Consider the following 13,169-nt stretch of genomic DNA (forward strand, 5'->3'; position numbering starts at 1 on the left):
GCCGGACGAATTCTCGTTTTTCCATGCCAAAACGCCTGCCGGCGGCAAAAGTGGATTAAAGTGAAAACGAAACGCGGTACCGGCAGTGAAGCGGATGCGGAAACGATTTGGTATTGTGTCTGTGCATATTTTTCACCGTACCGTACGGCCTGGTGGCTTCGGTAGGCTGTACGGGTGCTTTCTCCAAACCCACTACAGGCGGTTTGGGAAGAATGCGGAGGTTGCCGGAAAAGCGGAAAAGTTCAACAACCGGTCCAACGGGGTAGTTGCGCTGTACACTGTTGCTGCCGCGTAGCTGCTTGCTGCACTTTATCCACGAGTGGTTGCACTCGGATTAAGGTTGCATTTTTAATCCATTCGAGATGGTGGCACGGATAAGGATGAAACGGGAAGGAGTCTTTTGGGTCGTGATATTTCTTTCCGTGTTTTTTTATGTAGTTTTCCTTTTCTAGCTTGACGAGCTTCTAGCTTCGCGACCTGTCACAAGAACCGGGTGCAGGAGTGACTGTTGATTTGCAACCGTGCCGTTTGCGGGAGTTGAGTGGATTGTCATAGAGTACAATGGAATGAGTCGGAAATGAAAATTGGATCCGTGTTTTGTGCCCATGTTACACGGAGAAGCGGTGACATATGTGCTGCCAGATGTTTGTGGCGGTAGAACACGCCTCCAGGAGGCGAGCTTTTCATGGAGCTTTAATAATATTCTGTGACTGGAAAGATGTTATTTTATAGTTATTTTCTATAATAAATCAATTTATATTATTTATTACAGAATGTCTACGATATTGGTTAATTATTATCACCATTCCCACTAGCAAGTGGTACGATTCTGGGATGTATCTCAGGTTTTGTGTAACACCACTAAAACCTGTCTAGCGAGGTGGTTCGAGACAACGTTCCTCGCGAGTTGGTTGAAGCGGTAAATCAAATATTTAATGTATCTGCTGCACGGTGATGGCAGAATGGGTGGTGAAACTGTCAAGTCAGCCAACGGCTAAAGAACACACATACACACGGAACGGCCTCATGACACACGATAGAAAGTGGTAGCCGAAGCCTAAAGCATCAGACAGCCTATTTTCGCTGATTTCATCCCCTTCCATCCATGGTGCATGCCCTGTTATACATCCCTAGCACGGCGCATATTGGATAGGCTTGGATAGGCGAGTGAGAGTGGATGCCTTATGTATGAGCACGTTCAGGTGGTTCGATGTCGTACGACAGACGGATGTCCTCGTGACTTCGATATTAGCATTGGATTACGGGCGATGTACCGCGTCGAAGCAATATCGCAGTCAAATCAGATCCGGTCGCTCGAAGGGTGCAAAAAAAAAAAACGTAGTAAAGTGAAAGAGATCGAATGTGGAGCATCTTTTTTTTTACTATCGCGAAATGTGATAGGTTTTGCTTTGCTTTTGCTAGGTTGCTGTCGGGGATATTGGGTTCTCTAAACCTTGATAAGGTTATCACAATTTTAGACATGGTGTATCGTAGTGAACGCAGTACGAAAAATGATATGAAAATTAGTAAAAATTTGATTACAAACTTTTTTTTCTAGATAAATTCCAAGAAGTAATATTTTTATGAGCAAGATTTTAAATTGGTTTTGTAAAAAAAATTAAACCTAAAAAAAATTTGCCACCTTTATTTTCTGTGCGCTACTGTACATCTCTGGTGAAGAAGTATTCACCTTCGGGACCATCGTAATGTATGAAAATTTGTACAGTACGCGTTTCAATATTGAACCGTTTGTACATCGTTTTACATCGGTTGCCAGCTGCCACCGGTTTTCAAAGTAATTTCCGATCGTCAGAATTTGATGAGTCCTGAGCTGATCCGATCAATTGAACCATTTTCCACTTTTGGGCGTTCCACGCTTCCACCACCATTTGCTCCAACCAATCATTCTCTCCATTATCCTAGCTGGATCGATCGAGTAAAACCGATTTCGTACAATCTGGCAGGGAAAATTATTAGCTAGCAAGGCATTAAACTGCCATTAGTTAGGGCTGCTGGAACTGAGTGCACGCGAGGATGGTCCTGGAAGGTGGTGATTAATCTTCCATGATTGCAAGATAAATCCGAAGTTCAACGAAATCCGGCTCTGCCACTGTGAAATCTCCCCCCGTTACAATGCAGATACCATATATTCTTGTTAGTTTTGAGCGCGCACACATCGTTTTCCGGCTTGATAGACAAGTTCCGTCCCGTGTAGTTGTGTAGCGTATTGGACGTCCGTATTCGGCTAGAATCATCTGGGTTTTAGTGGGCAATAACAGTGCGCACGGTAGAATCGGTTATTTTGAATTATTTAAGCCAGTCCATAGCCTATGTGGCTTACGGACAAATCTTCAGAACCGAATGCTGTACAAAGCATTTTGGCCGAAAAGGGAATGTCCGAATCCTGGGAACGTACTATTTGAGTCCAGTTCGTAACGACCTCATTGAACGATAGTGTGCGCGATTAAATATTAAAAAGACCGAGGTAAAAAGACCAATGCAGGTGTTACAGAAAGCTCCTGTTGTGCAAAGGTCTTACCAGGAGTGGAACTTTCAAATTGTCGTATTCCGTATTTTCTTCATGCTTAATCGAGCACGGATTCGATGGCGAACGATCGATCCTTTGCGGTTGTGGCATTGGTTTGTTTTGGAGCTTAAAAATTTACAATTTACGGTATGTTGCATCGCAACGGAGCACTACTCGCTGTTGGTCAACTCGCGCCAAGTCAATAAATACATCACATTCGGATGTACACAGTACGGCACTGCGGTAGAATGGCGAAAGACCATGTTAATTGGTTCGTTGCGGGAATTCTAACGAGGGGAACGTTTGGTGCAAGGAAAACCGACAACAGTTGTATCTAATTATTTTTCGATCATGATCAAATCTAGAAACGATTGTACCGGATTGTGTAACCGGGAACGGATGTACGTTTAATACAATTAGTGACTGTGGCGATTAGGCAAACTTATGTGGCGAAATAGATATAAAATACAATTTATAAGTAGAAATGCGAACCGAAATGTTGGCTTTCTAAACCGAACAATCCCAAACTCAATAATGTCTTTTGGTTAGTGCACATCGGTTAAACTTGTTTGTTTTATGTTTTAAAATTGAAAATAAAATCCTTTGATACAATCCAGAGGATTAACATTTTCAATCACCTGTCAAGGGGAAAACTTTTTCTTTACGCAATCTCCCACAAAAACCACACCAAATCAAGCTGTCAACTTGAACATGTCAGCCATAAAAGAATAGATAGCAAAGCAAAAACGGCAATACAAATTGGTTTGGCCAATATACAACTCGTTGCTGCCCTTGGTTGTGTGATCTTAAAATAAATAATCAAACAGAATGCAATAGCATAGCTGGCAAGCATGCCACGGGATCAGAACCATCACCGTACACGATTCGTTTTAATCGAATTTTGCGGTTATCAGGATGAGCCGGAATATTTCTCGGGAAATCAGCCATGTATCAACTGCAGGTTGTCGGGAATAGCCGTTGCATTGGTATGGTGAACGAACGAGGACACGCTAGTAAGAAAATTCCTTTCTGTCGTATGTGTATAGGTAGGGTCAGAGATTCGCATGGACCAAACATTTCATCAAAATGGCTGAACCGTTGATGGCCATCATCACTGGACCGTAGACCGGAAGATCTGTGCAGCAAGTGGCACATCATTGTGTTGTGGTGTGCCAGTTTTTCCTCCTGGAAAAACACTCACACACACACACACACACACGCATATCCGGATGCTGTTGTGTGCCAAAAGGCGAGGCCACCGCTGGTAGATGACCTAATAACTCAATTTTCAATTTAACCAACCGATGATGATGGAACGGTATCCTGCGGTCATCGTCATCCTGTCGAGTACTCGCAATGTCATACTGACCATCCCCGGTTCACCGTCATTGCGTCTTCGAGGCCCTTGACAGGTTATGAGGAACTGATGTGCTCTTTCAGCCCATGTGGCGCAGTGTGTGTACCGTCTGATTTAGCGTTGGTCGATTACCGTAGGTACTAGCTAACGCAACGTTACGTTCGTTCCCCGTTGGTGCCCGTTTTTGGCACTCGTTTTGTTGGCATTGATTGAGCGATCGTGGTATTGAGTGTATTGGGACGAAAATTGGGTCGCAAAAGAAAATGAACTGCAGTGGTCGATTGGACGATATGCGTGCGTCGTGACTAGTCACGGGTAAGGGTTTGTTTGCAGGGAAAATTAGGTAGGGAAATGACATATTAAACTAATAAATTTGACGAAGCGTTCAAGCGTCAATGAATTTAATATTGAATTGAAAAATTTTATTTTGTGTAGATTTTCATAAGGATTTCGTTTGTTTAAAATTTACAGTTAAATAAAAAATAACATATAATAATTTAAATTAAGGAAGCTACCAGAAATACTGTAGATTTATTTTGTTTAAATAAAATGCAATACGTAACAATACTATAAAAAACTTAGTTTTTTGTAAATAACAGAAAAAGTTGAAGAGATAGATGAAAGTGATGTTCTATAAACTATAAAGAAGAAAGTACAAAAAAATGTGATTATACATATTGAGAATTTTGTTTTTCGTATGCTGTCTTATAGATATCTTAAATGTTTTTTTCGGCCTAGCAAAAAAAAAATAATTGAGAGAAATCGTAAAAGTTTAAAAAAAATCATTTTTTCATTCTTCAATTACGTACATTTTTTTACAAAACATCACTGTAGTAAATAACATCAACTTTTTTCATTTTCAAAAGAAAAACCTATAATTTTGTTACGGATTGTGTAAAATGTTCCCAGAGAAAAGTTGTAGCAATATTAAATTTTAAAACTTTCCATCAAATCGCATTTGGTTGAATTATTTAATTCTAACATGTTTGAAGCAATTTGTCATATAGTTGTCACCGCTGAGTGAAACTTCTTGTTTCCGCCACTGATGAAATTCTAGCTGTAATAGAAATGGCAAACAAACCGCTAGGTGTATCCCGTGTGTTGTGGAAAAGTTTTAATTAAAATACAACACCCATCCTCGGAAACTATTCACATTGTGTGGTGGAATTATGAATGTGGAAAAAAAGTATAAATGGACCACAAAAACATCACACCACATCTGGTGCAGAATAAAAAAACCACGGACTGCAATGAGACAAAAGTCATCACTGCAAACATGCGCGGGTTTATTGTGCAGGCCATATTACGTGAATAGTGAAGCTTCGAGTTGAATTAAACTTTTACTGTGTGAAGGTGTGTGTGATCGCCCGTTAGTGGACACTAACGGTAAGGATTGGGCGCGAAAAGGAAGAACAGCACAAGAGATAGAGATAGAAGGTGTCGATTTAAGGTAGTTAGAAACAAAGTTACTAAAATGTAGTTTGATTTTTTGTGTGTGCAGACAAACTAAAACCTGTTTGCTCTAACAACAGATAGTATGTTGATAGTTTTTTTGTTGTTTTTATTTCCATTTATTTATTCTTAGGTTAGGTGTTTGGTGGTTGGTCAACCACCGCAACTGCTGTACGATAATTGCATTCTACTGTACAGCAGGGCTGAAGCAAATGGTGATCAAATTTAAAACTTTCTCGTCAACAGTTAGACCATGGAAAGGCTTGTGTTTGTTTCGTTGTTACGTATTTGTTTATCCTCTCAATACGACACAAGGCCCTCGTTTTCTTCTGCCAAGTTTGCTGGTTAATAACCTTTACCATGGGATTTGATCATGTCTTTTCGATAACTTAAGTCACTAGTATAACTGGATTTGGGTTGGAAAAAAGTAGTGGACGTATTTTTATGTCAATCGCGATGTTTGAATAATGATTTAATTTTTTTACCTTTCGTTTTTGCTCATGTTAACGTTTTATCAATCACAAACGATTACGAAATTAGCAACACATTCTTCCCTTTCTGCCACCATAATGTCCGCCTGTGATAAACCTTTGTGTTGGGCAAATATATTTTTTGTATATCAAAATGCCGACGTGTTGTCAAGCATCGGTAACACTGGTGTAGGATTTTTGACGAAGGTCAATATCATATTTCATCCATAAGAAAGAAAAAAAATAATGGAAGGAACGATTTTTGACACATTTTCCAAAAGCTATTGCAAAGCACATTTTACAAAAGCTGCAAGCTATTGGAAAAGTAATCATTTTTTTTTGCTTGTTAAGAATGGTCAGGTCGCATTAAGAACTCATTTTTTAATATAATGTAAACATATTGTTAACTAACATTATATTTTTGGGAACTAATTTTGCAAGAGAATAATTTCATTACGAAATGGAGACGCCTGGTGGTTGACAGTTCACTTGAATTTTCATTTACAAAATCGAGTTTTCACTTGAATCATGCAACAAATTATCTCGTATCAATGTTGCTCAACATTTAATAATTGTACTTATACAAGAACACGCCAGAGAAACAATAACCGAAGAGAGTTTTATTTGCATGAAACACATTTTACATAGTGCATGACGAAGGTACTCTCTCATCAAAACCATACCGCAAAGAGTACGAACGCGAATGTGAACTGTTGAATAAGAACGTACATATGTATATGCCCACTATTTATGCACCAGACATATGCAAGGAAGCGAATGGTTCAACTTAACCATCGGTCTGTGTTGATGTTTGCGTTTTTCATTCACTATGCAAACGAATGTACATAGACCGGTAAATTGTCGGCACACATGGAAATTTGAAACATGCCGGTGCGAACCAGCAGGAAGGAAGTGGAGAAAGTGGGAAGATATAAGCAGCCACTGCAAAATGTTAGGCATTTTTTACGGATTTTACTGTCTGTTTCATAGTTTTATGTGCTTTAAATTAGACTTTAAAGATTGGAAATACACCTGTCTTCAATTGTTTGAGAGAGACCTGAGGAATTCATTTGCCAGTTTTTCCTTCACAGTTTTCAAAACGAAAAATTATAATAATGAATAATAAATAGTAAGCTTCCAGTAAAGGTGGTTCATTATTTCGTAGGCCAAAACATCCCACATGCTTTGCACGCGTGTGCTAGTCGTAGTAAAACACACTTACGATATTGCTGTCGGTGTTTGCGTTTGTTGTTAGTGGAATATGATCGGTGTAACAGATTGTACGGAGCGCTCTGGTTGGCATGAAATGAAGCTGTTCCGCAACAATTTCATCAACAGATTCGTGGTTCCGTATGTCCGTTTTGCAAGACAGCAGCATCGGTCTTTCGTACGATCTTTAACTAAAACTACCTTAGTTTTTTTTCTCTCCCCCATTTTACTTCTTCCAAGACCACTTGCTCTCCTTTATGCTTTGGACGGAGTATGAGCACCCCGGAGGGCAGATTATGTTGACATTTTCACCCATTTTCCTATTTCTTCCCAACCATCAACTTGCGCCGCCTGGTTGTCATGGAACATCTTGCAGGGGATGTCACCGGGTACTCCAACAGCGTAACCCGGTCTAGTGTCTGGTGTTTCATCTTTGGTGCATATATGTTTACAATCTACGTCTCTTGGAGACCCGTTCCAGTGAATGGAGTTTTACTACAGATACCTTTCCTGCTTATTACGACCTTTGTGTATGAGCAGGATTTTTCATCAACTCAACTCAGTTCCCTATTCGCTATTCTCGTGGATCTAACGTGTCAGTGTGTAGGTTTTGCGTGTTGGGAGTAACAAGAGGGTACCCACTGGAAGCGTCAAAGTCGTCGGCTTTACCAGACGTATTTGTTTGTGTTTGTTTTTAATTTTTTTTTGTACTTTGTTGTTTTACCACACCACCACCGGTTCGGGACATTCCGCCCGTACGCAGAGAACACTTTCCATCAACCCTAAGTGGACAGTGATATGGAATAGTATAGGCTTACACGCGTTGGCGAGAGAGATGTAAATGAGCGTTTCTGATTAGCCCCGAGTACATAAACAGTAACAAAACAAAAAGAAAAAAAAAACAAAATGCTCTTTAGCTTTTGTTGTATCACGGGCAGCGTTGAAAGTATTACAAACCCATGTTTCCGTATAGCCTTTTGTTTTGGACTATGTAAGGACAGCAGGATACGGGGCTTTTGTTTCGCGGTGTTTGTATGTGTAGGCGGGACGATTTTCTGTTGGTAATTTGGAGCACAAAATAATATGTCTTCCCGATCATGGTGCAGGCTGTTGCAGCCGTGAAGTTGAATGACGTGATTGTATGAGTTTTTGGTACCATATAGCACGTTCTTCATGTGCTATAATTTTAATGGAAGACACGAAATCACGGCGTTGCGGTGATTTTGCACTGGCACAATGGTAATTCGAATGAATGTCCCAATTAATTTTAATTAATACCCAATTTCTTAACCGTTGCGATTGTTCAATCGCGTCCAATTAATTGCAATGAATTGAGTTGAAACGGATTTGTGTTGATATCGAAATTAATGCTCCGATGTGTAAAGTAGCGTGGCTGATAAATTGCTAATCTATTTGATAATTTCTTAAAATGTGATGTTTCAATCGAAAATGCTTTAAATGGTTAAGAGAATGAAACAGAGGATAATTATAAAGCATATTAATAACAGCCCAAGTCGTTTGAATAGTGAATTAGACGAATTTAAAGATTTCCGATCGAGGAGGAGCAATGATCGCTGGATTGATATGAGTGATATAAAGTTAACCCGGTGAAAAAAGACGTGATTTTTGTTAGCTCGAAGATTTGTCAAACCTTTGGTAATTGATTTGGATAGTAAAATGAACAGTTAAAATATGTTTTTCGTGTGTTTTTCTACATTTTGTGTTAGACGAGTTTTATGTGATAAAACGTAGCTGTTGCAAGTTAAAACATCCTGCTCACGCATTTATATTACTTTTGCACCTTTTTTTGGTGTCACGTGCAGTGTACGTAAGTGGTTTAAAACACTTGAAGCTGTTTCATTTCGAGTGCTGTCAAAGAACAAGGAACTCATCCATCCGTGCTAAAGGACCTTGTTAGTAGGTGGAAGCAGTAAAAATTGCTGTACCCTCCATTTAAACGATTCCTTCTAACTTTAGCTTTTTTTTTAAAGGTTTTTATCATTCCACTTTTGAATGAAAAACATTTCGAATGTTATATCCGTGTTTTTGTCCCATCTTCAAAATATGATGCAACTTATGCACATTTGCCTTCCCCACCATTTTGTCCCCGTGTCGTTGTAATCTGTGACCAAGAAAGAAAGCAAGGAAAAAAATCCATTCCATCCCATTTCGACTTACCTTGGTAGCAAATTGGAAATGATTCGTTCCGCTTCCTCGGGCGATGGTGGCGAGTACGATTCGTCCGTCGGTACCGGAAGCGAATGTTGCTGCTGCGGTTGCTGGTGATGTGATGGTTGGTGTAGCTGTAGCACTTGTGGATGCGTTGGTACAGTGGCCTCGTCTGTCGGTTGAAAATCAGGTACAAATTTGGCCCTGCAAATAGGAAAGAAACAGCCGGAAAATAAGGGTGAATTGAGGGTTGTGGGGTTTTTGGTGAAGTGGTGCGCTGTTAGCTGATTTATCGACCGTCTGGATGGGAATTGACTTTGAGGGTGAATTCCTGTACGGGAAAACTTGGTAGGAACTGGTGATTTGTATTCACAAATGGGAGCTTTTTCGAGCATAGAATGAAGGAATTTGTCTTTTCTGTCCTGCATAAAAGGAACATGCAAAGCAAAGTACATAAGATGAGCAAATCGATCAAGTGCAACTATAAATCTGATCGCCAAAGTACCTACAATTGCAGCCATCTGGAGTGAAATTCGTAGCATTGCTATTAGAAACATACGTTTGCTTTTGCTGAGGAGGAAGTGCTTTCTAAAATATTTTCCAAAAATCCTTTCGTTTACCATAAAATATGAAAGCCTGCATTTCACGATCACGTAAAATGGGACGCTGGATATTGAAGTAAAGCATCACCACTTGCTTGCCAGGGTGGATAAAATGGAAATGCCATAAACAAACCATTTCCACCATTTCTTCCCAAAGGTACCGTGTTTCGCACATACATACGCACGATGAATTGTCGCAAAGAAATGAACGAGAGAATGTGTGTGTGTGCATAAAGCTAAATATTTGAACCCTCCCGGGGACGAGCTGACAGTTTATGTGACAATTTATTAAGCCTCCGGTACGTTTATGGATCACTTTATTTTTACTTCGTGTGTCGCACGTTGGCGTTGCTGATCGTAAAAAAACAAAACAAGTTCACCTCGGGCTTTAGCGGGGAAAACAAACGAAAAGCACAAAAAAGCTGTCGCAAATGCAAGTGACAATTCTTCTACGTTTACCGATTTCGAGAGGCTTCGAGAGAAATTGAGCGAGTCGTACGTACATGTTATTGCGTTTTGGGGTGCTTTGGTGTTGTTTTATATTTTTTTCCGGGACAAGTGACTTGTTTAACAAAATGCAAGTCGAAAGGAACAAAATAAAATCAACAAGGACTCCCTTTAAATGCTGCAAAAAGCGCGTCGGATGGAATTCGACAAAATTCGAACCAAAAGGAAAACGTAGACCAGACCAAAAATACGCCCCAAGGATTCGGAAAATATCTCCCACAAAAATGTAAAAAAAGTTTACGAAAAGTGTATAAAACATGAAAATGGCGTGGAGGAGCTTTTTTTTCGTCTCTCACGACGCCTCGTACTACTGCTACTACGAACGCTTGTCCTTAAAGCATGCAGCAGTCTTGAGCCCTTCATAGGTTGTTGCTTGAGCTCGGGAAAGGGGTTATATGATACCGTTTTACGACCCGTGATGCTTGGCTGTTTTTGGCCGAGTTAAAGGCTTCTTTCGGTTGTCGAAGTTGTTCATTGTTGTCGCGTCCGTTCGCTTCAATTTTACGATGCAACAAGCACAACAAGCGAACTAGAGTGTGTTTCATCTTTTTAGGTGTTAAGGGTGGTGGATTCACATTCCTCCAATCTTCATCCAAATACCGAGAGGTTGTGAATGTTTGAAGCATCATAAAATTAAATAAAACAGTGCCATCACAGGACGAAGGACGAAAGTGGTCTTAGATCGTTGAATCGACACTTTCGCAATTGAGCGAAACAGATGAAAGAGAGTTGGTGAAAAATTAAAGTAGAGTGGAGCCATCGTTTAAACATCTGCATCGAAATTCACTTACTAAATAAACATTTGCACATTAGCAGAAATACAATTATTTTTCGAATAAACTTGCCTGATTTAATTGTTTGCTTTAAAAGGAACATGAAAATCGTGAATTCCTATTATTTATGCTCAATTTGTTTGTTTGAACTGCTCATAAACATTCATTTTCCACACTTCATTAGTGAAGTTTTAATTTATTCACTGCCGTTAAAGGCGACAAGCGTTTAATTTAAATCACACCTCCTCATATCGGCGATACATCAACATTTGGCTGGATGATCAACATTTCACACCACATAAAATTTACACCGTGCGTTCGACCGAAGAAATGGAAAAACTTTTCACACTTTACTTCCTCCTCGGCCTTCTCGGTATGCCCCAAAAACCCCGAAGCCGAAGTGCCAGGATTGCTAACGAACCGTGGACCAGTGGAGATACAGCTCGAGTTTAAGGTGAAACAAAACAAACCAACAAAAAAACATACACACATTCGCTCATCGGTGGCACGCAAAATCTCATACCCGGCGGTGTTTCAGCGTTAAAGCAGTGCTGGTAGATTCGTTAAACATTAGCCTCATTAGGGTGTGTCGGTAGCACAAGTGCACTTAAGGTGCGGAACGATAAGCAAACGAGCCAGAGGGGGGTAAAAGCGAGCCAGAAGTGTCCGTGTTGGCGTTGGGTTGATGGGTTTTTGCCAGGTTGCTTCTTGAAATCCTAGCTTTGGTTGTTTTGTAGTGTCTTGCCTCGCTGTAATCTTTAGCATGTTCGTGTATGTACATCCTTTAGAAACTCGAATGCCATAGGCAGACCGGTGCCGTGTGTAGAATAAAATAAAAGAAATGCAAATGCTTTTCCGGAAGGTAAAATTACAACGCTACGCTGCAAAGTTTTCCGTATTGCATACATTCATGCCCAATGGAGGGTGGGCAAAAAAGCACAGAAGAAAGCTTTCTGTTTTTTTTCCTCGCCTTTTTACTCTATACAGTGTGGGCATGCGAACATCGGGAAGTGATGCTATAATTGCACTCCGGAAGTACCATGAAAGTAGGCCTGCCGGACGCAGTGAACCATTGAAATGGCCAGAGATTGTGTGAACTAGTGTGTGTGTTTGTATGTGAGTAAAGGAATGTCCTTTCCACAACGTTCCTTGCAGCCTGCATGATGACTCCCAGCACTCGACTCAAAGTCCAGACATGACTTCAAAAGTATGATATTATGCACGCTTTTCCCACTGAAAAGGTGCTTTATGATATTACAAATCATGTGCAAATGTGGTACGGAGGCTTGTATCCGAGCGACCTACCTTCTTCCGTTCATGCTCATATAACCATCGTCCTCCGATTGGTGGCCCTGGGACGGGCTGTCCGGTTCCACTGCCGGGTGATGATGGTGATGATGATGGTTGTGGTGGTTTGTCCGGTCCGGTTCCTCTTCGAACTCCGACAGGACCTTATCGAGCAGTTCGAGCGATTTTTCCACATCATCGGTTGCGCTGGAGAAGAAAAAAAAAGGGAAAGGCAGGAAGTTTATTAGTCTCATTATCGATATTGCTGGTCGGGGCGCAATCTGCTAATGACCTGGAGTGAATAAATTGTGATCATAAATTAAAAAAAATCTGAAGGCTGTGGTTTCGTTCGCGCACTGAAGAAAAACGCTGATACAGGGGCGTGTATTACAGAAATTAAGCAATTAAGAGAAAATATTTAAAATCAATTTGTTTTTGTTTCAAGTAATTTAATTTACAAACAATTAACGAAAAACTAGTTGAATAAACAAACAGCGATGAGATAAGGAAAAAGCTTGTAATCCTCGTTTAATCTGACACTCGGAAGTGATGCACCACCTCATCGTACTTTGATTGATTGCTCGCTATGAATGGCGTGCTGCTAGATTGACCCGCTGGTGGAAAATAAATGTTAATTACTTCCTACAGCAAAACCCCGTTCTTCATTTCTCATCTTCTCCTGCTAATAGGTAGATAGCACGAGATGGAAAATGGAACAAAAAAAATACACGAGAATAATTCCAGGATATACTGGATTTATGTTTCTATGGGCACTTGATCTAGCGCAAACCGATGGCGTTGGAAGGCTGGAAAAAA

At 40.3% G+C, this 13,169-nt stretch overlaps 1 protein-coding gene across 8 annotated transcripts in view; it reads right to left on the minus strand.

Moving 5' to 3' along the window:
* Nucleotides 1-13,169, minus strand: part of LOC125760736 (mucin-17) — a 162,315-nt gene that overhangs the window by 57,417 nt on the left and 91,729 nt on the right. For all 8 annotated transcript variants that reach the window (XM_049421153.1, XM_049421154.1, XM_049421147.1 and 5 more), the window contains exons 4-5: nt 12,372-12,560; nt 9,194-9,388 (exon numbers count right to left, since the gene is read on the minus strand). In XM_049421153.1, coding sequence (XP_049277110.1) covers nt 9,194-9,388; nt 12,372-12,560 — 384 coding nt within the window. The remainder of the gene's footprint in view (nt 1-9,193; nt 9,389-12,371; nt 12,561-13,169) is intronic.

The sequence above is a fragment of the Anopheles funestus genome, chromosome 2RL (genome assembly GCF_943734845.2).
Source record: "Anopheles funestus chromosome 2RL, idAnoFuneDA-416_04, whole genome shotgun sequence".
NCBI classification, from domain to species: domain Eukaryota; kingdom Metazoa; phylum Arthropoda; class Insecta; order Diptera; family Culicidae; genus Anopheles; species Anopheles funestus.